The sequence below is a fragment of the Ipomoea nil genome, unplaced genomic scaffold (genome assembly GCF_001879475.1).
Source record: "Ipomoea nil cultivar Tokyo-kokei standard unplaced genomic scaffold, Asagao_1.1 scaffold1993, whole genome shotgun sequence".
Lineage (NCBI taxonomy): Eukaryota > Viridiplantae > Streptophyta > Magnoliopsida > Solanales > Convolvulaceae > Ipomoea > Ipomoea nil.
In genome coordinates this window covers 980193-1008124 of record NW_017618421.1, presented here as the reverse complement: position 1 = coordinate 1008124, position 27932 = coordinate 980193, and the positions used below count along the sequence as shown (strand labels likewise).

The following is a 27932-nucleotide window of genomic DNA, read 5'->3' as shown; positions in this document are numbered from 1 at the left end:
TTATATATTCATAATTTTTGAACTTCATATTCACAATTATTGAATCTGTATATTCATAATTACAGAACTATATGTTCACAATTATGTTCACAACTTTATGTTCATAATTATAGAACTATACGTTCATAATCTTTAAACTATATATTCATAATTATGAACAGTTTTGGAACCATGTCCACCTTGCAAGGTGGGCACGGTTCCACAGCATAATTTGCCCACTTTATTGCTCTTATTAATTAAATTAAAAAATAAATTAGTAGCTACAACAAAAAATAATATCAACATGTGCTTGTAAGATAAAGAGAAGTTCATAACACAATTAAGATTCCAGTCATATATACACAATAAGGCAAATTTAAAACTTTCTACACCATAATCTCATTGCATGATGAATCCCTCTATGATATCACCAATAACCCAATTGCACATGACACAATACCAATAACAAAAAAAAAAAAAAAAAAGACATGTATTGAAGATGAAAACAATAATAATACTATTCAAAAGAGAATTAGAAAAATTTAAACAAAAATAGTATTTATTTAGACTATCGCTTTTAGACTTAGTACTTAGATTAGCGTTATTACAAACTTGCAAACATTTATTTTTGTTACAGTTATATACAATCAATCTCTAATATATTATCTTGTATTTATATACTTTAAATTACCGATTTAAATAAACAAATTCAACATTTATTTACCATGAACATCTTCTATATAATATTACATTGATATACTTTGAAATACTTATTTAAAAATAACCATTGGGCATTATCTTATTCGCGCAAAGCGCGTAGAAAAACTAGTAATTTAATAAGAGTAAAATAGAGTACTAATTATGCCAACTTTGATTGGGATGGGGTTCGAACCAAAGACCTTTCTTATTGAAATCAATGAATAAGTTAACGGTGAACTAACAGAAATTAACGGAAAAGAATATTTAATGGAAAAGTTAACGGATAATCATATTCATTAAGGATAAATTATGAAATCTTAAGGAAAAATTAAAATATGATCAATCTGAACCATTCATTTAATTAAAAAATTTGACCGTCATTTTTTCTACCTATTATAGGCCTAACTCCTTGTAACACCTTGGTGAACATCTAGTGGATTGGAAGGTTGTAGTGGTTGTAGAGGATGACCGCTACTGCCCCAGGCGGCGGAGTTCCTGGAGCAGGCAGGGCTGTCAGTAAGCGGCGGAGCGGCCGTGGCGTTCCCCGGGCTCCGGCAGCAGCATTGGAGTGGTACATGTACTTCGCCGCTTGGGGCACTAGTATGTAGCCCAGTAATATTGTATGTAGTCAAATATTAATTTTTTTTCATTTAATTTTTTGAAATAAGTAAAATGTCAATTTTAACCCGGCTAAAAATAGAGAGTTTTTTTTTTTTTTTCCGGTGAAATTTTGACGAAAAAGTGGCTAGAATGACCATTTTTGCAAAAAAATCAAAAGTCGGGACTAAAATTACAAGGTTCAAAAGTCGTGGATCAATTCTGTCAGTGCCACTATAATCGTGGGACTAAAAGTGCAAAAAACTCCATTGTAAGATCTCATGACCTTCCGGATGGAAAAGTCCCTACATGTCATTTGAGTACCAAGATGCTTGGCTTTTAGCGATGGTTTTAGTTCACGGCTTCAAGCTAGTACTGTGCGCTTGGTATAAATAAAAAAGAGTCCAGGAGGAATTGAACTCCTTTACTTCCATTGACGCCTTTCTTAAATGCACTCTCTTAGATAACAATAATTTAGAAAATGTCATCTTGGTTCTCTCTTCCCACCCCTTTCAAATCCCCCGACGATGACCAAAACCATTCCGATCCGAACCTTCCCTCCATCTTTCGCGGCGTCGCAGCCTTGCTTTCGCCTCCTCTTCCCGCCGCAGGAGACGGCGTGGCGGCGGAGAGCTCTCAGGCGATTGTGGGAATCAGGAATGATTTGGTGGAGATCGGGGACAGCTTCAAATCGGGCCTTTCATTCTTCGCATCCAACATGGCTGCTTCTGAATTTTCGAAACTCGCCTCCAATTTTTTGAAGTTTAAGGATGATGAAGTGGAAGGGCAGGTCGAGGAAGATGATGAAGTGGAAGAGGAGGAGGACATGATTGGGATCACCGATGAAGTGGTGGACTTTGTGAGGACTATTTCCTTTAGACCTCAGCTTTGGACTGATTTTCCTATCAGTTTAGCTAAAGGTAAATTTCATCTTTCTTCACTTTCAAGTTTACTAAAGCAAACAATGGTACAGTGAACTTCATCAAATTCATCAATGATATTAATGTGTGTGTGTGTGTGTTTTTTTTCCGGAAATTATACGTGGTGGTAAGATAATTCGTTAAGTGCTGTTATACTTATAGCATTAATAGTTTTTATTTTTTATTTTTACGGTTATATAGATAAATAAATGTGGAGTCACACAGTCACACTTTAGTTGTTGGTTACTTATGATCATAATCCTTATTACAAAAAATTTAATAGCAATTTGAAATAAATAAAAACTGTGATACTATTTATAAAAATGATCATTACTAATGATAAATACTGTAAAATTGTGATACTTAGTGTAATTCTAATGTAATATTGTAATATTTATAGGTGAAATTTTACTTATGAAAGAAATTGTAATACTTATTGTAGAAAATTTAATATCAATCTGAATTAAAAATAAATCTAGATATTGTAATACTTAACTTGTGATACTATTTAGGGTAATAAAACTGATCATTACTACTGATAAATATTGTAATATTTATAATTGAAATTGTGATACTTATACACCCAGTTGTCTACAACTCGACCCGTCTCATGGACAAAGATCGGTGAGACGGTCTCACACAAGTTTTTGCCATAAATGTGTTTTTGCTTGTCTGTGAAAGAGATTTGTTTGAGAAGGTGAACAATTTTTGGGAAATGTCTGTGTGGAAGGGATGTGTAGGACTAATAGATGATATGTATGAAGAGCATCCAACTTTTTTGATAACAAAATAGCTAGGCTTATCTCCTTTGGTAGTATATATTTGAATTAATCCTTCTATGCACCTATAAATGTGAAGATCAAGGAGCATATATATATATATATATATATATATATATATATATATATATATATATATATATATGCATATTATGATATTGTAGATAATATTCCTCATTTACTGATAACACTACATATGTGGAAAGTGGCATTTAGCCATATATTACTGCATTTTCTGTTTTGATGCTAAAGTTACTTATTTAACTTCTGTTGGCACTTGGATCTTTATATGAAATATGTGAAATTTGTTGTAGACTTTCATATCTCTGATAACCAAAGAGAGCATGTGGAAAATATTGAGCAACTGGTGCCCAGTCTTGGATCCTTAAAGTTAAAACTTGCCCACCATTTAACAGATGGGCAGTTTTGGATGATATATTTCACCTTGTTGCTTCCTAGGTTGGATGAGAATGATTTGGGGCTCCTATCAACTCCTGAGGCAAGTCTCTCTCTATAACACAGCCACATATCACACATGTTCATTTGTGATTGTGTGTGTTTGTTTGAATAACTATCTTTAGTGAGTGCAGTTATAATAGTCAGAGAGATGTGGTTTTAGCTGGCTAAACATAGCACATTGTCTGATACCAATTCATGTTTCGATTGAAGCATGTACTCCATCTCAACTAAAAGCCTAAGCTGATAGTTGGATTGCATGGATTGCACAAAATACCTTTGGTCTGGCTCTGATATCAAATTGAAGCATGTATTCCATCTCAACTAAAAGCCTAAGCTGATAGTTGGATTGCACATTAATGGCTATATGCTCAACACTCATGAACTACCTCTGCTTTTAGCATATTTGAAAGTTGCTTCATTCAGTGTAGACCTTTTAAAACAAAAGAAGTGATATTGAACATGATTGCATGCATGAACTAGTTTTTATCTTGGTGGGGTTTTATGTGTCTGCAGATTGTCAAAGTTAGGGAGATGCTTCTCCAGCAACTGCGAAATAAGAAAATTACCGAGTCAGAGCCTACAAAAGAACCCGAGACAGTGCCAACATCTCTGGATCGTGAAAAGCAACTGTCTAATACTAATACTGCAGCCGAGCCTCGTAGTAATGCTGCACCAGATGTGAAAGTTATCAAAGACGAGAAATCTGAGCAGCAGATCAAAGATGTGGAGGATGTTTCATTTAGTGATCTGGAGGATGATGATGATACTGATTCATCAGATAAAAAACGTGAAACCAGGGTGTCACACAGCAAGAAAGTTTCATCGTCTAGTGAATCACATGAATGGGTTCAACTAAATGAAAGTTCCAATGATCGGGTTACACAACGAATTGCTGGCCAGTCTACTTCCCGTGGGAAAGATTCAGAAGGTGAAGAGTCGAGCGATTGGCACACTGTTGATGATGCTGATTTTGATAGTTTGGCAACTATTTAAGATCCTCTGCAACTGTACATTGTCTTCCTTTACAATCTTTGATTGTCTTTTTTTTTTTTTTTTTTTCGACATTTTTTTGTCGATGTAGATTTTATCTCAAAATCTGAAAAGAAAAAGGAAAGCGAAGAAAGTTATCTTAATGTGGTACTATGCTTAATAGATTTATTTGTGTAATTGTTGGTATTATATGATTTTTACTTATCCAGAGGAAGTATATGCTTTGCGTTAGTAGTTTCATGTACTTGTAATTCCAGCACTGTCTTAGTTGGATTCAGAAGCAAAGCCTTAAGAAGGAGATCTTTAATTGTGCTCTTCAACCTTTCCTACTTCCAAGTTCCAATAGGCTCTTGCACGGCAAATTATACCCTGGACTACAACCCTAGTCCAGAATGGCATTCATAAAGTGCATGCGGTTAACATATTGGCCTTGTTTGGTAACATAGTTAGCTTATATTTCACCACTATTAGCTATTTGACTTGGTTAACAATCAACATAATTGTTTGATTAATTAACTTTTTGTAACAGCTTATTGCTCTAAAATGCTAAAATTCAAAAAGCTGCTCAAATCAGGTTTGAGCTGCTTTTTCGACAAACTTTTTGAGAAAGTTATTTTACACGTAATCAGCTAACAACTAATTTTCTAAACATCTTTCTACACCCAGCTAATGATATCAACTAGTTAAACCCACTAACTCAATCAGAGTTATTTACCAAATAACAAATTTTTTATTCATATTATTTATAATTAACAGATTATATATTTGTTTTTTTGTTGGTGTACCCATAGTTTCCATCGTCGAACACAATGACTAATCCCTCGCTAAATTGTAGGCAGCTCTATTTGGTGCGACAGTTGGCCTAGAGATTTAAGGCTGCTCCATACTCAAAGTCAAGGATAGAATCCTTGACATTTGGTTAAGGATATATGAGTCCCTTCCACTCAACCACACACCCCAAGTTACATATTATGTATTTGCGATCAAGGATGAATATTGTTTTGGACCAAAGTCCACATTACAAAGTAGACCATGGTCCATGGTATAACAATTGCGGCACACAGTTGTGTGGACCACAGTCCAAAACGACGTCGTTTTGATGTTGAAAAATAATTCTTTGTTCGGCGCGCGTGTTAAAACAATGAACATTCTTGGGTAAGATAAAGTATTTTATGAGTTAGAATAATGTACATTATGTGTTAGAATAATGTATTTTATGTGTTAGAATAATGTACTTTATATGTGTAGAATAATGTATTTTGTGTGTTAGAATAATGAAATTTCTAGAGAAAGATAATGTATTTTATGATTTAAAATAATGTACTTTATGTATTACAATAATGTATTTTACGAGCTAATTAGAATAATGTATAATGCACTTTATATGTTAGAATAATGAAATTTCTGAGATAAAATAATGCATTTTATGAGTTAGAATAATGTACTTTATATGTTTTTGGACCGTGATCCTTACAGTTGTGTGGGCCACGGTCCATGTAATAATGATTGAACAATTGCTCTACGGCAAAACGACGTCGTTTTGCACTTTTTTTTTTTTTTTTTTTAAATTTCGTTTCTCGTGTCTGATGTTAAGTTCTTAAAAAAAATAAAAAATTCCCATGTTTCGAATATACATAATTGTATAATAGAATGTACATAATTATATAACAGAATACACATACACTTTTTTGAAAGAATAATACACATAATCTAACATAATACATAATACACATAAACTCTTAACATAATACACATAAACTCTTAACTCTTAAAAAAACAATCTCATGTTTCGAATGTACATAATTGTATAATAGGATGTACATAATTGTATAAAAGAATATACATACACTCCGTCGCGTCAATTTCCTACACAACTTAACAAAACGACGTCGTTTTAGAAGGACGAGACTCATATTGCTATGTGTGCTGTGGTGTTACCGATTGTGCACTTTGAGATGCGGAGGCCAGAGAAGTTTCAAGAAAATGATTTATATATTTTTTAAAAGATTTACATTTTTATCCTTTTAATTATTTTTTATTTTGAAATGTTGTACCGTAACTTAATTTTTAAGTAAAATGCAGCCTCTTATTTTTAGTTTTTCAATTTAGTCCCTTAACTTGATGGGACTAATAAAATGAAACTTGATTTTTCAACTATAGGGTTAGTCATTTCAATCATTATTCTATGGAGCATCGTAAATAAAAAGTACATTATTTGTGTACTGAAAGTACATTATTTATTTATTTATTATTAAATAATGTATATTCGGTATACAAATAATGTACTTTTAGTATGTTAAAAGTGTACATTGTATTCGGAGAAAATACATTATTTGAACACTGAAAATACACTATTTTATATAATGTACATTCAGTATACAAATAATGTACTTTTAGTATATTAAAAACATATTTTTTTTATGAAACACACAGCACTAACGGTTGTAGCATTATTATTGTTATTGTCAACTAGTAGAAATGTCGTTACATGCGTGAATGTTCATTATTTATATATTGTGAAATTGATTCGTGAGTCTTGAATGCAAGTTGGTGTAATACTCAGTAATTTTCACTTTATGTTCGAGGACGAAAACATTATTTTTAAACAAAAAAAAAAAACTATTTTTTTTTAAAAAAGGAAAGATTAATTTTTTTAAAAAGGAAAGATTAATTCATTGAATCAGAATGAAAACAATGACAAGAAAAGATGGAGGGGAGTCCAGCCACTCTCCGCAATCTAACAAAGAAAAGGCCTCCCTAAAACAATAAAGTGGGCGGCACAATTCGCAAATCGCTTAACAAAATGGAATTCAACATCCCGTATCTCGGATGCTAATTCCTTTGCATCATCTATTAAAAAACCAAAAGACGAATTGAAAGACGAGGCACGAATAGCATTGAACACAACTTGCGAGTCCATTTCCACATCCACGCTCCCTAACCCCGTACCCTTCAGCCAACTTAGGGCCTCCCGAATGCACAAGGCCTCAGCTTCCTTGACCAAGTAACTCCCAGTGGCTAGCATGTTCTTCGCCGCCATGAAATTCCCGCAATCATCACGCAGAACCCAACCCAACCCCATCCGGTTCTCACCCTGGCGTACGGAAGCATCAATATTAATTTTAATCCTGCCAGCTTGCGGTTTCGTCCACTGCTCAATGTTCAGTCCTACCAACGGCACATCTGCAACCTCATTCGCACACCGCCACCCTTCCAGAAAATCAAGAGTCCGTTGCACCATCATGGCCGAGTTAAACGCAACCCCCTTCCAGAAATTATCGTTCCTGCTCGACCAAATTCCCCAGCAAACCATCACAAACCTCGGTAAAGAATCAGTATCCAACTTACTAACACACCAAAAAAACCAGTCAGAGATGTTATTACCAGTGAAAGCATTCAGGTGCGGCACACCCATTAAATTCCAAACACGCCTCGCCTCGATGCAATAGACAAAAAGATGGATCGCAGACTCAGCTGCCGACCTGCACATATAGCAATCGAGTGAGCAAGTAACCTGCTTGGAGGCTAAAGCATCACGCGTTGGAAATTTCACCTTGGGGGAGGAGGGGGGGGGGGGGGGGACATGCAGGTTCCATATACTTGACCACAGCCGAACATCAGCAGTAACCATAGTGATATGCTTATAGCAAGACATTACCGAATACGTCCCCTTTTGACCCCAATACCAAGTCCATTGGTCACGAGGCCTTCGACTACTAACTGGAATATTTAAAATCAGATTAGTATCACGGGAATTAAAAATGTCATTCACACATTCCACATCCCAACCCGTACCCGTATCTCAAAATTATTTTATCAAAATCTGTGACTCAAAAATATTTTGAGGGCTCATAAATAAATTTTCTTTTAAAAGAAATTTTCTCTCGAGTTAGCAACATAATTATTTGGCCACCCGAATTACAATGTTTGATTTGAGGGAATTGCAATTTCACCAAGTTGCAATTCCCTCATTTTGTTGAATTGCAATTCATACCCTCCCCATATGAATTGCAATTCAATGGGGAAAGGAAATGGAAAAAAGGAAGAAAAAGACGTTATTACTCTTGATTATTATTGGTATTATTATTACACAAGGACATTTCAATCTTTATAATGTGGAGAGTAATGGGACAGTCTGACGGGATTGCTGAACTCGTCTACACAGTCTCGTTTTTTATTTATTTATTTATTTATTTTTTTTTTGAGGAGTGTTTTTGAAAAAAATAATTTATTTTCTCAAAAAGCTTATCAAAAAAGTTGTTTTGAGTAACTTTTTTGAATTTTAACGTTTCAATCAGCGCAATAAGCTGTTACAAAAAGTTGATTAGCTAAATACGCATATTGATTATTTGATCAAGTCAAATAGCTAATAGCGATCAAATAAGTCAAATTTAAATAATAAGTTATGTTACGTACCATGACCTTTTCTCCTTTTTAATTTTTTTTTTTTCTTTTTCTTTCTTCTTCCATTTCTTCTCGGCAGTTTGCTCTTTCTTCTTCTCTCTTCTATCTTCTTCTCCATCTCTCTTCTCCCTATTTAAGGCCACATATGTATAATAATATTTATTATATTATTTTAATAAAATATGTAATTATAATATTTTAAATGTTGATATTGTAATTACTATTAATTTTATTATCATTATTATTGTATATAGGAGCGGAGCGAGAATTTTATTTTGATGGACGCGGAATATTACAAAAGAGATAGTTTAGAAAAAAATAAAACACAAGTATAACCATAGATATTATTGGATATGGACTAAAAAATAAAACATATCAAACTTGTATATGAAATTGTGTTGAACCAATAATAAAAAGCCGCAGAATATTACAAAAGAGATAATTTGAAAAAAAAAAAACACAAGTATAACTATAAATATTATTGGATATAAACTAAAAAAATAAAATATATTAAAACTTTATATGAAATTGTGTTAAAGCAATAATAAAAAGCCATAAAAACCATGTTGAGCCTTACAAAGATTTGGACCCAAACCTCAGACAATCTCAAACACACATCTAACCAATTAAACTAAGTCATCTCTTGTAAACTTTTGTTTGTTTTCTTATACTAATACTAAAATTTGTACTATATATACATATATACATACACAGATTATATATGAGGTGGGGGTGACCGAGTGAGGGGAGGGGGGCAGCTGCTCCCACTGCCCCCATGCTGCCTCCGCCCCTGATTGTGTAAAGACATATTGATCTTTATACTCTTTACTAGTTCTTTTACGCGTTTTGCGCGAATAGAATAATACCCAATGATTATTTTTAAATAAGTAGAGTAAAAGACATTTTTGGTCCTAGACTTATAGTGGCACGGACAATTTTAGTCCTTTTTTAAAAAATCAGACAATTTGTGGACACTCTTATTAAGACGAGGACAATTTTAGTCCTCCGTCTAAATTCTCGTTAGATGGCATGTTAAATAGGGGGTAATTTCGTCTTATCAAGTGTCCTTCATTCTTTCCCTTTTTATTCCCGTTTTATTCCCGTTCTCAGTCAGCGAAGACATTCGAGTGAAACCCTAATTTGTATTCTTGCCCCACCAGTAGAAGACCATGTCGAAGACATAATTCGAAGATTGAAGACCACATTCACTCGAAGATTGAAGACCACATTCGCTCGAAGATTGAAGACCACATTCGCAGTGATTGAAGACCACATTCACCACTCTACTCCACAATTAGACGAAATAGAGGACGAAGGGAGGCAAATGGAGATGAATAAATCAGGTAAGGAAGCATTTCGTTTGTCTTTGTGTGCTATGTATGTTGAAAGTAGTTTCTTTATATATGTATGCTATCATTTATATATGTATGCTATCTAGGTCCCAGTGCAGTTGTGAATAATTTGTGTTGCTATCTTTATTGTTGAAAGTAGTTTCTTTAAATAATTTGTGTTGCTATCTAGGTCCTAGTGCAGTTGTGAATGGGTCCATGTGTTTTTGGTTTGTTGTTCACTTTTATGAAGTGCAGTACATATATTCATATAGTGTGGACCACTTGCATTTGTCTTTCCTATTGGTGACCACAATTGTGTATTCAATTAGTTGGTTTTATTGCAAAATAATCAGTGTTGAATAATCAGTATTGGCTTTAAATAATCAATTGTGTATTTTATTGAAAAATAAACCACATGTATGCTATCTAGGTCCATGTGCTATTGGCTTTAAATAATCAGTGTTGCTTTGGACTGCAAAATTGGTTTTAAATAATCAGTGTTGCTTTCATATATTGGCTTTTACTGCTTTGGACAGTGTTGAATTTTGTTCTTTCTTTAAGTTATTTTTTTTTCTTTTGACCTAATGAAATAGATGGAAACAGTGCTCAGTTTATATTGAAGCTAAAACATGGTGGTTGCCTTAAAGTTAAAGGAGTAGGATATGTTGGAGGAATTAGTCAACGTTTTACTTTGGACATTGATTTGTGGGGGATGATAACATTAAGGGAGACAGTTGAAGAATTGGGATATAACATGCTAGACAAGTTTAAGTATTTTCACACTTACTAATTCAGGAGAATTATTTGAATTAGTAAATGACAGTGACTGCTGGACAATTTCTGATTTTGGAATGTTTCCTAAGGAGATTGAAGTGTGGGTTGTTTGTGGTGAGTCTGGTGAGGCTGAGGGTGATGGTGATGGGTCTGCAGAGGGTGAATATACTGACAGTGATGAGTCAGACAGTGTTTCAGAGGACTATGAGTACAATAATGAAAGTGGTGAAGATGATGACTTAGACTTTGAGACTAATGTAGATCCAAATGTGGAGTTTGAAGGGACTGGGAAAGGGAAACAGATTGGGAGTGTGGCTGGGAAAGGGAAACAAGTAGGGAGTGTGGCTGGGAAAGGGAAAGGGAAAGAGACTGTGGATGGGAGTGGGAGTGTGCCTAAAGTAGTTGAGGATGTTGGCTTGAATCTGTCTGATGAAGATAGTGGAAAAGACAGTGATGAAGAACAGAATTATAAATGGCCAGTTTTCAGGGCAAGCACTGATTTGAAATCCCCTAAGTTTTGTGTTGGATTAACATTTGGAACAAAGGGTGAAGTGAAAGATGCAGTCCACAATTATGCATACAACAATGGCAAGGAATTAAAGTTCACTAAGAATGATAAGATGAGGATGTATGTAAGATGTAGACAAGAAGGATGCCCTTTCAGAATTAATTTATGGAAAGAGAAAAATGCAATGTCTTGGAGGATTACAACTTTTGATGAAGAACATGATGGCTGTGGTTGGGTGTATAAGAATAGAATGGTGAAATCAAGTAGACTTGCCAAGAGATGGATAAAAGAGATTGGAAGCAACTTAAACTGGACAAGTTCACAGTTTAGAGACAGGGTGAACACTGACGAAGGAATGAAGATAAGTAACAAGAAAGCCTATAGAATAATAAAAAGAGCAAAGGCAGTAATTGAAGGAGTTGCACTGGAGTTTTTTAACAAGATTTGGGATTATTCTTTAGAGATTGAAAAAACTAACCCAAGGAGTTCTTGCCATGTCAAGGAAACTGAAAAGATATATGATGGAAAGACAAGATTTCTTAGGATGTACTTTTGTTGGAAAGCTTGTAGGGATGTATATAAGTTTTGTAGGAAGATAATTGGAGTAGATGGCACACATCTAAAGAACAAGTTTGGAGGACAACTTTTAACTGCTGTGGGTGTAGATGGAAATGAAAGTATATTCCCATTGGCTTATGCCATTGTAGAAGGAGAAACAAAAGATTCATGGATTTGGTTCTTGCAGTATCTTCAAGATGACCTAGAGATCACACCACAAGCTGAACAACAACTAACCTTTATTTCAGGTATAGAATTCTGAGTTATCAATCTGATTTTTGAATTTTGAATTATGATTTTTGAATTTTGAAATTTGAATTCTGCACTAATTCGGTTTACTCCTTTTATTTATACATACATACATATATATATATATATATATATATATATATATATATATATATATATATATATATATATATATATATATATATATATATATATATATATATATATATTATAGACAAACAGAAAGGTCTCTTGCCTACATTTGAGCAAGTGTTTCCAAATGCCACACATAGATATTGTGTTAGGCATCTCCATGGGAACATGAAGTTGGCAGGTTTTGTGGGCAAGGCAATGAAGGATTGTTTATGGGCAGCAGCCAAGGCAACAACAGTAAACAGCTTCACTGATGCTATGGAGGAGATCAAGAAGTTAGATATGGATGCATACTTATGGCTAGCTGAGAAACACCCTTCAGAATGGTCAAGGTCCCATTTCACAACTTTTTCTAATTCTGATGCATTAGTGAATAACATATCAGAAAGTTTCAATGCCATGATTTTAGATGCAAGGGCAGAACCACTAATATCTTGTGTAGAATCTATTAGGAAGTTACTTATGGCTAAATTATTTGAAAATAAACAAAAGGCTACTAAGTGGAAGGGTCCATTATGTCCTTCAATAATTTCTGTAATTGAGAGGGATGCTGCTGGATGTTTAGCGGCTCAAAGTGATGATAATCTATTTGAGATAAAGTGCATGGTAGGGTTAGAGGGGTTAGAGCAACATACAGTGGATTTGTTAAGGGGTAGCTGTAGTTGTAGGAGGTGGGAGTTAACTGGAATACCTTGTAAACATGTTGTGTGTGCCATCTGGATGAAACATGGAAGAGGGCCTGTTCATAACTATGTACACCCTTGCTACTCAATAAACAATTACTTGAATACCTATGGAGGGAGGATAAACCCACTTTCTGGTCCAAGTGAATGGCCAAGGTTAGACAAGGAACCTCCATTGCTTCCACTATACACAACCAAGGTGGGAAGACCAAAGAAATTGAGAAAAAGGGGCAGAGATGAAATCACCAAGGATGGGACACATATGAACCCTAGCTTGCTAGTTAAGCATTGCAAGAAATGCAATAAGACTGCCCATAACTCTAGAACATGCCCTCAAGATCCTTCTACAAGTCAAAGAAAGGTATTGACAACAACTACTTTTAATGTATGCATATATTTACTGTTAAAAGAAAGATATTTACTATAATCCATTGTTTGTTTGTGATGTAGCTGAATCCAAGAAAAAGGACAAGGAAGAACAAATCCAGGACTCCACTTCCATCATCTACTGTGACTCCAGTTGCAGCAGCTACTAGGACAAAGAAGAACAACTCTGGGACTCCAGTTGCAGCAGCTACTAGGACAAGGAAGAACAACTCTGGGACTCCACTTGCAGCAGCAACTAGGACAAGGAAGAACACATCTGGGACTCCACTTGCAGCAGCAACTAGGACAAGGAAGAACACATCTGGGACTCCACTTGCAGCAGTTACTGGGACTTCACTTGAAGGGAGTAGTGTTGCAGCTGAAGACATGACTGAATTTTGGAATGAAGCAGCAGAGGTGGCAGCAATGTATGACAATGGACCTCAACCTGATGAAATCTAAATTACACAGCCAGAGTATGGGGTTGACATTACACAGCCAGAGCATGTTTCTGTTACACCTCCTCAGCCAAAGAATGTTTGTGTTAGACCTCCTCCTCCCAAAAGGTCTAACTTAGGGTTGACATCAAGGAACAAATTACCAATTCAGAGGGCACCTATGACAAGATCTAGGACAACACTGAAGTACAAGTTCACCAACACCGTGGATACACCTGTGGACATCGAATGAATGACATTAAGATGTTCTTTTTTTGGTTCCATGTAATCACTGTTTAAGCCTTGTATTTTTTACATCAAAACTGACATTCTTGCTTAGCTTTTAAAACTGAAACTGGCAGTGAATGTAGTGGTGTTTATTGGCAGATTCTTACTGAAATTGGCAGTGAATGAATGTAATCAGTGAATGAATGTTGTGTAGCTTTGCTTTGTAAAACTGAAATTGGCAGTGAATGTAGTGGTGTTTATTGGCAGATTCTTACTGAAATTGACAGTGAATGAATGTAATCAGTGAATGAATGTTGTGTAGCTTTGCTTTGTAAAACTGAAATTGGCAGTGAATGTAATGGTGTTTTTTGGAAGCATTGATAAACTGATTTGTGTATTTGCTTTGTAAAACTGGCAGTGAAACCAAATATCCACTGATAAACTGAATTTGAATAAATTGTTAAACTGCTAAACTGAATTTGAATAAACTGAATAAACCAAATATCCAATGAAACCAAATATCCATTGATAAACTGATAAACTGAATTTGAATAAACTGCTAAACTGATAAACTGAATTTGAATAAACTGAATAAACCAAATATCCAGTGAAACCAAATATCCATTGATAAACTCAAATATCCATTTGCTCCCTACAAATAAACTGATAAACCAAATATCCATTGATAAACCAAACACCAATTATGGAAGCATATACATGTTGCTCCCTATAGATACAACAATTGAAAGATAAGAAATTAATAGTACAATAAGGGCAACTGCAACCAACATCATCATGGATCTACATTTTGTATTCCTACGATTATTCTTAATTTGAATGTCTTTCCATTTGCTCAACTTGCATTTTAAATATGCGTTTTCTTCTTCACTTTTGTTAACTTTCTTCAATAAGCCCGGTATAATCTTCTTTGACCTAGGGCACATTGGGGGATCGAACCAAGCCACGAATCCATCCTGATAAATTTGCACAAATTAAAACACCAATATAAGTAATTCAATTTCACATTTCTGAATCATCAAACTCAAAAAAAAAAAAAAAAAACTTATTTATCAGCATGGATAATGATTACATCTTAAAATTAAAAAAAAAAAAAAAAACAAATTTATCCAAACAAATTTAAAAATTTGCATCTAACATTGCATCCTAAACATTCCCAGTACCTCCTTCCCGGGTTCTCATTGGTCCAAGATGTTCTCAAAACCATTTCTTGCCCACATTCACAAACTTGAATCGAAATCCATTCACCATATACCTTTCACCTTGTAGTTGATGAACTGGAAGAGTTACAGCTTCCTCCTTGCATTTTCCTTCGACCAGATTTGCCTGTTTAGAGAGAGTGTTGCTTCGACCAGGATTGCTTCTTCAATCTGCTTCTTCGCTCGTCAATCTTGAATGAAGAACAGAACCACATTGCCGTATTAAAATGGAGGACGTAAGCTGAAAAGACGAATGTACCCCCTATCTAACGGGCCATCTAACAGAAATTTAGACGGATGACCAAAATTGTCCTCGTCATAATAAGAGTGTCCACAAATTGTTTGATTTTTTTAAAAAGGACTAAAATTGTCCGTGCCACTATAAGTCTAGGACCAAAAATGTCTTTTACTCAAATAAGTATTTTAAAGTATATCAATGCAATATTATATCTGAGATGTTCATGCATAGGTAAATAAATTAAATGTTGAATTTATTTATTTAAATCGGTAATTAAAATATATAAATGCAAGATAATATATGAAAGATTGATTATATTTTCACTAAAATAAATATTTACAACTTTGTAATAACGCTAGTCTAAATACTTAGTCTAAAAATAATAGTCTAAATAAATACTACTTTTGGTTTAAATTTCTCTAATTCTACTTTTGGTTTGAATACTACTTTTGATTTAAACAATAGTCTTCATCTTTCGTACATGTCTTTTTTTTTTTTTTTTTTTAATTTTTTTTATTGGTAGTGTGTCATGTGCAATTGGGTTACTGATGGTATAACATAGATGGATTCGCCGTGCAATGATATTATGGTGTAGGAAGCTTTAGATTTGCCTTGTTGTGTATATGATGGGATCTTAGTTGTACTATTAACTCTTTATCTTACAAACACCTATTGATATTTGGTAGTTGTAGTTTTCCCCTACATGTTTTATGCGTTGTGAGATGTGTGTCGTAGGTTATCATGTGAAAGTATTAATGCACAAAATATTAATATTTATTATATTTGTATAAAATACTTGGTAAATAAATAATATAACATATTTTGTATTACGGAGTATAATTTTGATATTTAATTACAAGATAATGTAAAAAGAAGACAATGGACAATATAGTAATATAATAAATTAATAAATTTGAAGGTAATGAATATGTGAATTATAGAAAATAAAGATAATATAAATAATGAAATTATATCTCTTTTAAATTTTTTTTATAATGAATAATTTTTTATATAAAGGCATTATAGACATCTAATTCTAAATTAATTAAATGCATATGTATTATTTTTTGTTGTAGCTACTAATTTATTTAATTTAATAAGAATAATAAATTGACGTACATACTTTTCATCAACAATAATGAAATCATTGATTTTTTTTTTAATTTACATTCGTTGTTGAGATAAATTGTTTTGAAAGTTTGTCAATGACAATTGTTACAATTATTGTCAATAGAGGATGATAATAAATAATTCAAAATATATAGTTACAATAGATATTGTTATAATGATATAGTAAAATTTAACTTACAAATTTCTTTTGAAGTTTTCATGCATTGATAAAATTATGATGTGTAGACTTGTTCAATTGGAGCCAGTAGGATGTCAAAATTGTCAATTCTTTGGAAAAAGGTCCTACCGTTTTAGAGTCCAGGTGTAATTGTATTTATGATCAACAACTTTGTACGTGCATGTCTGACAATGATGTAAGAACAATTTTGTTTGATAAAAAAATAATAGTACAATATTTGTAAAGTAACGTACAATTGTACCATTATAAAAATACATACAAAAAATATTAATACCATAACGACCTAAATCATACCAATAATGCAAAAATATAATTAAAATATTAAGTTTTGTTCTGATCTAAATAATCAAAAGAAGATTAATTAAACGAAAAAAAAAACTTAACCTAATTTTTTTTTAAATGCATAAAGATCAAATGATTTTTAAAATTCTTGATTTATAATCTTTGATGCTTAACTTTGAATGTTATGTATTTAGTCGGACTAATTATTTGACCAAAGTTTATGTTAAATTTTATATTATATATTTTTTAATATATTTTAACATATTCGTAGTATATGTTTAACAATTATTCTAACTCTAATTGTGATGGGGTTCGAACCTAAGACATTTCTTATATAAATTAATGAGTAAGTTAAAAATAATAAATAGTTAACGGAATATTCCGTTACTAAAGTTTATACTAACGGAATTTAGGTTATTTAAGGAAAAAAAATAATATAATAAAGGGTAAATAAGGAAAATCATTAAAAAAAATACTAAAATAAAACTAATATGAATCATTCATTTTAAGAAATAATAGTACTGACATTTTTTTATTCCAGTTAAGGGCCTAACATTATTGGCTCTTATTAGAATGATGATGATGATGATGATGATGAGGAGGAGATGATGATGATGATGATGATAGATTTATTACCATTTTAAAATTAACCAATCAATAAAATTAATATTTTAATAATTTTTTTTCACGACTAAATAATGAAATTAATTTTTTAATATGTAATTTAAATTTCATTATTTGTCAAAATTGATGGAATCGGTGGAATCGTAGAAAAGCTGCCTGCCAAATGCCAACTAGCAAAAATTGGCATTTCCTAACCAGTACCACTCAGCCCATACCCCCCGGGGGTTCACGTGCATCACTTTTCGTGTCTTTCTTTGTCTGCACTTTTCACTGCTCTCTCTACAGACTACAGACTACACTCATTTCATGATCAGAGATTTTTATAATAATAATAATAATAAAATTTATCAGATATATATAATGATAATGTTGTCATCGAATTTAGATATTTTATATACACAATATAATATTGGATGAGTATACAATATCATTGCTTTTACCATCTACAAAATTTTCTAATATATTATTATAATATATACTACAGTGTAAACACTGTCCTATAAGGCTATAACATATATTATTTTAAAAAAAAAATATTATTGTAACCTCAATTATTAGCAATTAGATAATTTAATCATACTAAAAACAAAAACACTACTTAGACTTAAAAACCTACTTCTACATTTTACTCACATTAAGTGTTAAAATTTTATTGGAAGAAAAAACAAATGGATAAAAATCATCAATCCTATTGTTATTAAACAATAAAAGAATGTCACATCATAGAGAGTAAAAAATAGAAGTAAATGTAGTAAAAATAATTCTACATATATGCCAAATGAATATTCCGTACTCAATTATTGTGTTAACTCACAGACGTAATAATATGATATTCCCACGTTTCCACGAAGGACCAATATGACAATGACTCAAGAGAATCAGTTGATAACAATTAACTAGGATGATAATTATGAAACGCCATAGTGATTGTAGGCTAAAATAAAATTTGGTCATCGTTTTAAACACTATTTATTTCTAATAAATGGAAGTGAATGGTAATTAAGATTATTAGGAAAATTTTTCCAATCTAGTGATTGATAATTAAGGGTAATTAAAGGTATGAGTGGTTGGATCTACCTCGATCAAATAATAAAATCAATTATCTAAGACCTTGTGGTCCAATGATATCAAGGTATTCCCCTATGTGGGAGATGTTGGGTTGGAGCTTTGGTTGAGGCAATTATACTGAATTGTATATGTGGATATCCCCTTCCTTTATAATAAAAATAATGAAACCAATTTTAAGTAAAATATATTTGAATACTTTGGGCAAAAGTTTAATTAATTAATCGAGTTTAATTAAAAAATATATTTTACCCAATAGTTATTGCGTGGACCAGTTGTGTGGATTATAGTCCAAAAATCACATCGTTTTGATTTACTTTTATTTTTTCATGCGTCCAACTACAACATTTTTTTTTTATAACTCATAAGGTACATTATTGTAAAATATAATGTACATTATATTATCCCAGATGCTTCATTATTTTAACACGTAATGTAGATTATTCTAACACATAATGTACATCATTCTAACACATAATTTATATTATTCTAATACATAATGTACATTATTTTTACTCATACCATTCTAGACAATGTTTTTTTACCGTGGTCCACACAGCTGTATGAACCACACTCCACCAGCCTTATTTACCGGCCTCTATAAATAAAAATATCGATCTATCCATTGCATCATGCTTCAATTCCCGGCCATTCATCATATAAGAAAATTAAACAGATCAGAAGAAAATGAAGAGTTTCTTGATAAGGATAATCCCATTATTATTTGTTGCCGTGCTTTTCATTTCCTCAGTCACTACTGCCAATCATATTCATGGCTGCGGACACTGCAAACAACACTCCACTACTACTACTACTCACAATAAGCATCACAAACACAAGAAGCCCAGTCCTCCTCCGGTGCCGATTGTTAAGCCGCCCTGTCCTCCACCGCCGCCGCCGCCGCCGTCGTGCCCAGTGGACACTCTAAAGCTAGGGGCGTGTGTGGATCTCCTGGGTGGGCTGGTCCACATTGGGCTGGGAGACCCGGTTGTGAACCAGTGTTGCCCGTTACTCAAAGGGCTTGTGGAGGTTGAAGCTGCGGCGTGTTTGTGTACAACGTTGAAGATAAAGGCTCTCAACCTCAATATCTATGTTCCAATTGCACTTCAACTTCTCGTCACTTGTGGCAAGCCACCACCACCTGGCTACACTTGTTCTATTTAGACCTACCTACCTAAGTACTATACATCTCTCATCTCTCAATTAACTTCACTTCTAACCTTAGCTTGCTTAAATTATATTATTACTCCAAACTTATGGTGTGTTTGGTTCATGTTTTTAGGGCAAATTATGCTGTGCAACCGTGTGCATCATGCATGGTACACACAGAATTGGATCCATAATTTCTATACTACTATAGATTCATAATTTCTATAGTATAGATTCATAATTATTGAACTCTATATTCACAATTACAAAACTCTATATTCATATTTTCAATGTTTATATTCTCAATTGTTGAATTCTGTATTCACAAATCACTGAATTATATGTTCATAATTTGATAGCTATACAGTTTAGAAATTATTAATCTATAGTATATAAATTATAAATCTATAGTATAGAAATTATGAATCTACAGTTTAAAAATTATGGATCCAATTTCGTATGCACATTGCATGGTGCACACGGTTGCACAACATAACGCTCCTGGGTTTAGACAGTAGGAATGAAAATCAAAATCATAGTTAGTGTTTGGTTGACGATTTTTTCAAATACAACTATGAGATTTGATTATCCCTTCAATTAAATTTTTTTTTCCCTAATTAAAAAATGCATCATTTCATCTTATTGGTAATATGATTTTTAAGTTTATATTAGTGTTTTTAGATTTTTGTTTTGATTTTTTTTGTTCATATTGGTGCTTTGGATGTAATTATATTAGGATAAATTGCCTTGATTTTTTGTTTTTGTATTTTTAAAACTTTTATTCCCATTATAGGGTCATATATAACCAAACACCAATATTAGTAATCATTTCAATTTCACCATATTATCAAATATGCAAAATACTTTCACAAAAACATATACTATCACCAAGTATTTGATTCTCATTTCAGTTCCTATTTCCATGTGCGAACCAAACACACCCTTATTTCTACCTCAGCTCCGCCTTTAATTTCAACCACACAGTTTATTTCTTTTTCATTAATTCCATCTGTAGTTAACATTTGTGATTTTGTTTACGTGGTTGCAGGTTCAGAGCTTTAGATTAACGGATTTATGTGAGTTTCTTTTGGGATTATTCAACTTGTGACATTTTATATTTAATACATTTTGTATAAATAATTTGTTGAGAAATCCAAGATGCATGGCTAGCTTCTTTGGAGTGACTTTTTTGAAGTTAATTTAACAAGTTTGTTTTGTATTTGGATGGCTGGAGCCTAGCTGCAAATAAGGATGAAATTTTAAATTCTTCTTTGAAATAATAAATTATGGTTGTAATTTAAATGTATGTAAATTCTAATTAAATTATTTTCGGTATATATTTAGTTTATAATGATAGAGCTAGTCTCATTTCAATATAACATGCACTAAACTAAAGATAAATTTATCACCATATATTAAATATCTAATAATTACTATTTTTTTTGAAAGCAAACATAATCAATATATTAATAACTCAAAGTAGGTAAAATGTTTGGTGGTTCATCAGTCCACTCTGAGTGAGATAACAAAGTCCCATTAGCTTTAGCAAGGGAGTGAGCCATTTGATATTTTTCTCTAGAAATGTACTGGACCTTACAATCAAATATAGAAGAGACAAGGCACCGATAGTCATGAGTTATAGTGCCAAGATAAGAACGTTCGGAACCTACATTAAACATACTAGAGCAAAAATTAAAGCAATATGATTCTACTAAAATATTTGACAGATTATGCTGTTTGATCCATGTAAGAGCCTCCCGAATTGCCATTGCTTCCGTCGTCATAGGATCTGAATGCACCGTAGTTAATGTGGCCCAACATAATAAAGATCCATCAAGAGTACCAATTGGGCCAATCACAAGGTTCAAGTCCAAACAATTAAGACAACCCTTCATTGGTTATATTCAAAGATGGTGGAAATTCAAGTTAAGCCCATTTGCAAAAGATGAAGAAGAACTCAAAGGATTTTTATAATTGTTCAAGTGCTGATTTTGGAGATTAAGTTAGGCCCAAATCAGCCATATTATTTTTGGTCATCATTATTTTAAATTGTTTGGCATGAAAGAGAAAACACTAGTTTGTATTTAGAAATGATTCTTTAAACCCCTTTCTAAATGAGACTATATTTACTTGCTTTCTATATTAGGTTTAGGACTCCACTAGATTGTATTTAGAAATGATTCCTTAAATCCCTTTCTAAATAGGATTATATTTAATTGCTTTCTAGGTTTGGTTTAGGATTCTTTTTCCCATTGTATTTAGGATTACAATGCTGCCCCTATACCTATAAATAGGGCACACCCGTAGCAGTTTCAATAAGGCTTTCAATCAATAAAATTCTTAAGTTTTTCTTTACACTTGTGTAAGAAAACTTATGGCTAAGTGTAGACTCAATTAGTGGCTAGTTCATGGACTCGACTAGCAAATTGATTCGTGGACTCGAATCATTCATCCTTTCTACAACATTAGATTTAGCTTCGTGGACTCGTTCTTGAATCAAAGGAAACTAGATCTGACTCTAGTTGATTGAAGATTGCATCATCAAGGTACTTGAAGCTACAATGGGATTCTTCTAAATCTTTGAAGATTCAGGACTAAGGATTTCCCGTGAGGTCTAAGGTATTTCGATCCATCTCTATCCTTGCACTGAGAACAATATTGGGACAATACTCTATTTTATTTAAACTTACAACTAGGTTCATATCCATTTGGTATTTAGTGCCTAGGGTTTGTTTATTGTCATTGCAAATTTGGTTCCCTGGGATATATATATATATATATATATATATATATATATATATATATATATATATATATATAGAATCGCACTCAGGTGCGAATGCTTCGCCCAGGCGCGAAATAGGAATGAATTCTGTTCGTCCACGTGTCCAGATCTAATGGATGAGAAACACTGATTTTTTTAAAAAAACGCGGTGGCATTTTCGTAAATAATTGAACATCGAAGTGCAAGTAAAATGTATTACAAGTGCATGTAAAATGTATTATAGGTGCAAGTAAAAATTTACACTGAGCATCAATACTTAGTTGCACCAATAGTTCTAAGTAGTTGCACCTGTAGTTCTAAGTAGTTACACATATAGTTATAAGTAGTTGCACATATAGTTATAAGTAGTTGCACCTAGGTGTATGAATGTTTGCGAGTGGTTTTCAGGGGCATTACTACCCGCTGAACTCAGATCAATGAATGTTAACAAGGCAAAATTACATGCACTTATAGGTGATAGTAGGTGCATATATAGTTATAAATAGTTGCACCTATAGTTATAAATAGTTGCACATATAGTTATAAGCACACCCAGGTGCATGAATGTTTGCGGAAAGTGAATGCTAACAAGGCAAAATTACATGCACTTATAGGTGAAAGTAGGTGCACCTATAGTTATAAGTAGTTGCACCGATAGTTATAAATAGTTGCACATATAGGTATAAGCACACCCAGGTGCATGAATGTTTGCGGAAAGTGAATGCTAACAAGGCAAAATTACATGCACTTATAGGTGAAAGTAGGTGCACTTGTAAGTGATTTTACTTGCACTTCGATGTTCAATTATTTACGAAAATGCCACCGCATTTTTTTTTTAGTTATTAGATCTGGACACGTGTCGCGCGCTGATTCGTTCGCATTTCCCTCTTGAGCACTTATTCGCACCTGAGTGCATCCCTATATATATATATATATATATATATATATATATATATATATATATATATATATATATATATATATATATATATATATATATATATATATATATATATATATATATATATATATACATAGGTTCCCGTGCGGTTGTACGGATGATTAATGTGCGTGAGATTTGTACTCAATGTGCGTGAGTATTGTTCTTAATGTGCCTGAGATTTGTACTTAATGTGCGTGAGTATTGTTCTTAATGTGCCTGAGATTTGTACTTAATGTGCGTGAATGTGTAAAATGCAACAGAAAATATAGATGTCAGCTTCTTCTCCATCCCCAGTAGCCATTGCCCCTTCCCTGATGATGATGATGCGGAGGCGGCTATGGTGGTTAAGAATTATGGGAATAATACAACAGAAATCCACACTTAGTTGGCGTGCAAATTTTGCTGTGCGTGCGTCATCTATATAAACATTCAACTGCACTGAAGGTAGCTGATAATCCAGAATGGTCAAATTGAAGGAAGAAGTAACAAAAAGCTTGAGCGTTAATGTGCGTGAGTTTTCTGTTCTGCTTCCTTCTGAGCTCGTAATTCTAAACTACTCACGCACATTAAGCACAAATCTCACGCACATTAAGCACAATACTCAGGCACATTAAGTACAAAATTCACGCATATTAACGTTACGCACATTAAGTACAAATCTCACGCACATTGAGTACAAATCTCACGCACATTAAGTATAAACCTCACGCACATTAATCCACCGCACAACCGCACGGGAAGCCACAAATGCACTTGATCCCTATATATATATATATATATATATATATATATATATATATATATAGGCAAGATCAGATGCGGCTATGCGTTTAGGTGAGGCGGTGAGGTTATATCCTAGCCGTTGATCAATTCTAATCTAATGCACCATACTTGTTACTGATTGCGCGCTACACTTATACATCACCGCGGCATAGGAGGGCAAATTTGTCCATTAATTCAATTCAAAATCATCTCTTCTCCACTTCTGCAAGTAACACCCGTCCCATCTACATATTCACAATCCCAAAGTGCGAAACCTCTCCAACTTACTCCCGCTCCGGCGACGAAGGCTAGACGAACGACTGCAACGACGAACAGCGAAAAGGCTAGAGTCGAACGCACCACAGCGTTCTGAGAGGAACACGAAGCCTATACTACAACACCGCTCCACTACAAAACACAAAAATGGTGAACAAAGGCAAACAACGAGCATGCAAGGGTGTATTTCGTTTATTATTAGTGTATTCTGGAATATTTAACTTGAATGTGTAAAATAACATCTTTACCCTACCATCGGTGTATTTTTTTGAGCATTTCAGACTAGGGCACCTCATTGCATGTTCTTTGTGCATTATGAACATTAATGTAGTGTATAATTCATTTATTATTGGTGTTTTTTTGGAATTTGTAACATGAATATTGGAGAAAAATCTGTTGTGTGTTTAATTTTTGTACACAGTGCATGTTTATCATACCGTCGGTGTATTTCTGAGTATTTCATGCTAGGTCATCTCATTGCGTGTTGTTTGTTTATGATAAACATGAATGTGGTGTATATTTCGTTTATTATTGGTGTTTTCTGAAATTTGGAACTCGAATATTGGGGAAAAACTTGTTGTGAGTTTAATTTTTGTACACAGTGCATGTTTATCATACAGTCGGTGTATTTTTGAGCATTACAGGCTAGGGCATCTCATTGCGTGTTGTTTGTTTATGATGAACATCAATGTAGTGTATATATCGTTTACTATTGGTGTTTTCTGAAATTTGAACTTGAATATTGGTAAAAAAAAAAAAAGGTTGTGTGTTTAATTTTTACGCATAGTATATGTTTATCCTACCATCTGTGTATTTTTGAACATTTCAGACTAGTGCACCTCATTGCATGTTGATTTTTTTACAGGATCAACATGAGTGTATTCTATATTTCTTTTGTTATTGGTGTTTTGGAATTTGTAATTTGTAAACAGCGCATATTTAGAATAATTTCAATTATTTCATGCAGACAACAAAAGAAAGGCATTAGAACAAGGAGACTCGTCAATGCCAAAACAGCAGAGAAAGCAGGACGCAATGTCATTCGTTGAGAGAATGGAAGATGATACAGAAACGGATGAAGAAGTGCATGAACAAGAAGTTGATGATAGCTCAGATGATGAGATAGACACATTGGAGCAAGAGAATGAAGAGACTGACCTAAATATAAGGCCTCTGCCAACACAGCTAACAAAACCCATTGACGCCCTAACCAATCAACAACGCCAAAGTATAAAAGACATTGGGCTGGGAAGGATTCTTGACCTCAAAATCACAAACCTTCCAAGGAAATTGGGATGTGGCTGGTTGAAAACTATGACGCAAGGAGCAACACATTGAATCTGCAAAATGGCCAAACACTACAGATCACAGAAGAAGATGTTGTTGTGACATTGGGACTACCGCTTGGAGACATAGAAATCACTAAGAGGGAAAGTAAAGCAGTATATGATCTACTGACAGACTGGAGAAAAATCTTTGGAAGGGCTGATGGCCACATCACCCCACACAAAATGTCTAAAAAAATGCTGACATTGAGAGCTGCTGACCCTTGGTCCAAACGGCATTTTGCACTACTTGTTATGGCTGTGTTAGTGGAGCCACAGGTAAATGGTTATGCGAACCAAAACTACATTGACAACTTGCGTCAAGTTGACAACATCAAGAGGCTAAATTGGTGTAAAATGCTCATCAATTCACTCATTGCAAGCAAGAAGGCATGGCTGGAAAGCTGTGATGGAAGGTTTGGAGGACCAATTGTTTTCCTAACGGTAAATAGACACTCAACAAGCTTGTAATTAATTACACATCAACCTATTAGTAATCTAAACTACCAAATGCAGGTATTCTATGTTGACCGTGTGGTGTTTTACCGGAGGGCTGTCCCAAGAAGCTACCCTGCCATGAATAACTGGACATTTAAACTGCTCCGTCAACGACAACAGGATGAGCTCAAGTCTGGAGGATTTGGATATGGACGTGTTGATACTACCTTAACACTGGAGATCACAATCATCATAAAAGCCTTATCAAGACACGAGTATAGAATTGCATATCAAGGAGCCAAAGAAGAAGATTATAGCAAGGAAAATAGGTTTTGTTGAGACATGAGTTACCTCTTAGCCTTAATTAGAATCCTTGGCTACTAAGGTTCTTTCTCTAAGATCTCCTCTTCTTGATTTCTTCTACGTTTGGTGATAGGGGAATTCTTGGGAATTCTTGTGTGGTGGAATCTATTATGGTGTGAATTCTAGGTGCCTCATATGTCTTTATATATATCTAAGAGTCCTAATTAGGGTCTGAATGGTAGGGATTTACTAATTCTATTCCTTATAGGACTGAGGGTTTGGTTTAGGGATAATGGTCCATGGTCTATGGTGGACCCTTTCTAATTAATTAAGGGGATTTAATTCTCTTTAAGGGTAAGAAATTAAATAATTAATTTGGGTTAGAGGCCGTAACACGGGGTGTTACACAAGGCCCGGGAAGGGACGTAGGCAAGGTGCTCAATAAAATGTCTAAGTCAATTGTATTGGCTTAAGAGGCTAGGTATCACGCCTAGTGCTAGCTAAAAGACCACAAGAGCCATCGCAAATCACACCCTCCAAATCCTCCATCTTAAACTAATGCATAGGAGTAAAATACATTATCCATCTTCTCTTCTTACTTTACATATTTCTTTTAATATCTTCGTAATATTGTGTTTACTCAATTATTCCCAATTCACTTTCATGACTATGACCATATTAGCATCCTTTGTTAGAACTTATCTTAGATAATTAACTCGGTTCTTACCTCTCCAAGTTGTCATCCACGAGAGAACGATACTCGGGAGTTTTCACTTCCATTTACCAAATACCACATTCCGAACACACTCACATTCCCAACTCACCCAAAATATACTTCCTTCATAAGACATACAAGCTAAGATTATTCATCAACATCTTTTAGCTCGAGGAAGTTATAAAAGGTTGGAGAAGATAATGATGGAAGAGAAGATGAAAGAAAAACAAGCACGTGCTGATTCAGATCCGTCGTATACAATGACTCCTCCAAGTCCTCCACGTAGAGCCGAAAAGTGGAAGAAAACAAGAATGGATAATTCAAGAAATTTTCGCATCGAATCAACTAGATTGGTGGCGGAAAAATTGTAAGTAAATATGTTATAATTTACTACGTTAATAGTAATTATTATTGAATAATTTTTATATA

The 27932-nt window shown here is 33.6% G+C and overlaps 1 protein-coding gene and 1 long non-coding RNA gene across 3 annotated transcripts; both read left to right on the top strand.

Moving 5' to 3' along the window:
- Positions 1-1684: 1684 nt before the first annotated feature.
- Positions 1685-4657, top strand: LOC109147429. Of its 2 annotated transcripts, XM_019295084.1 has the most exons (4): positions 1685-2195; positions 3289-3473; positions 3947-3996; positions 4027-4657. In XM_019295084.1, the coding sequence occupies exons 1-4, from the start codon at positions 1757-1759 to the stop codon at positions 4424-4426; spliced, it is 1074 nt and encodes a 357-aa protein (XP_019150629.1). In that variant the 5' UTR covers positions 1685-1756; the 3' UTR covers positions 4427-4657. The 2 variants fall into 2 exon arrangements, with proteins under 2 accessions (XP_019150629.1, XP_019150628.1); XM_019295083.1 differs by having other exon boundaries at positions 3947-4657.
- A 14803-nt stretch (positions 4658-19460) lies between these two features.
- Positions 19461-21261, top strand: LOC109147303. The gene is made up of 2 exons (XR_002048628.1): positions 19461-20006; positions 21026-21261. It is a non-coding gene; the product is annotated as an uncharacterized LOC109147303 (long non-coding RNA).
- Positions 21262-27932: the final 6671 nt, after the last annotated feature.

What these genes read in the sequence shown, in the direction of transcription:
- LOC109147429 (XM_019295083.1), top strand. Translation starts at nt 1,757, where the DNA reads ATGTCATCTTGGTTCTCTCTTCCCACCCCTTTCAAATCCCCCGACGAT. An exon ending in TCCTATCAGTTTAGCTAAAG is followed by an intron (nt 2,196 to 3,288) that starts GTAAATTTCATC and finishes AATTTGTTGTAG; the next exon opens with ACTTTCATATCTCTGATAAC. An exon ending in GGCTCCTATCAACTCCTGAG is followed by an intron (nt 3,474 to 3,946) that starts GCAAGTCTCTCT and finishes ATGTGTCTGCAG; the next exon opens with ATTGTCAAAGTTAGGGAGAT.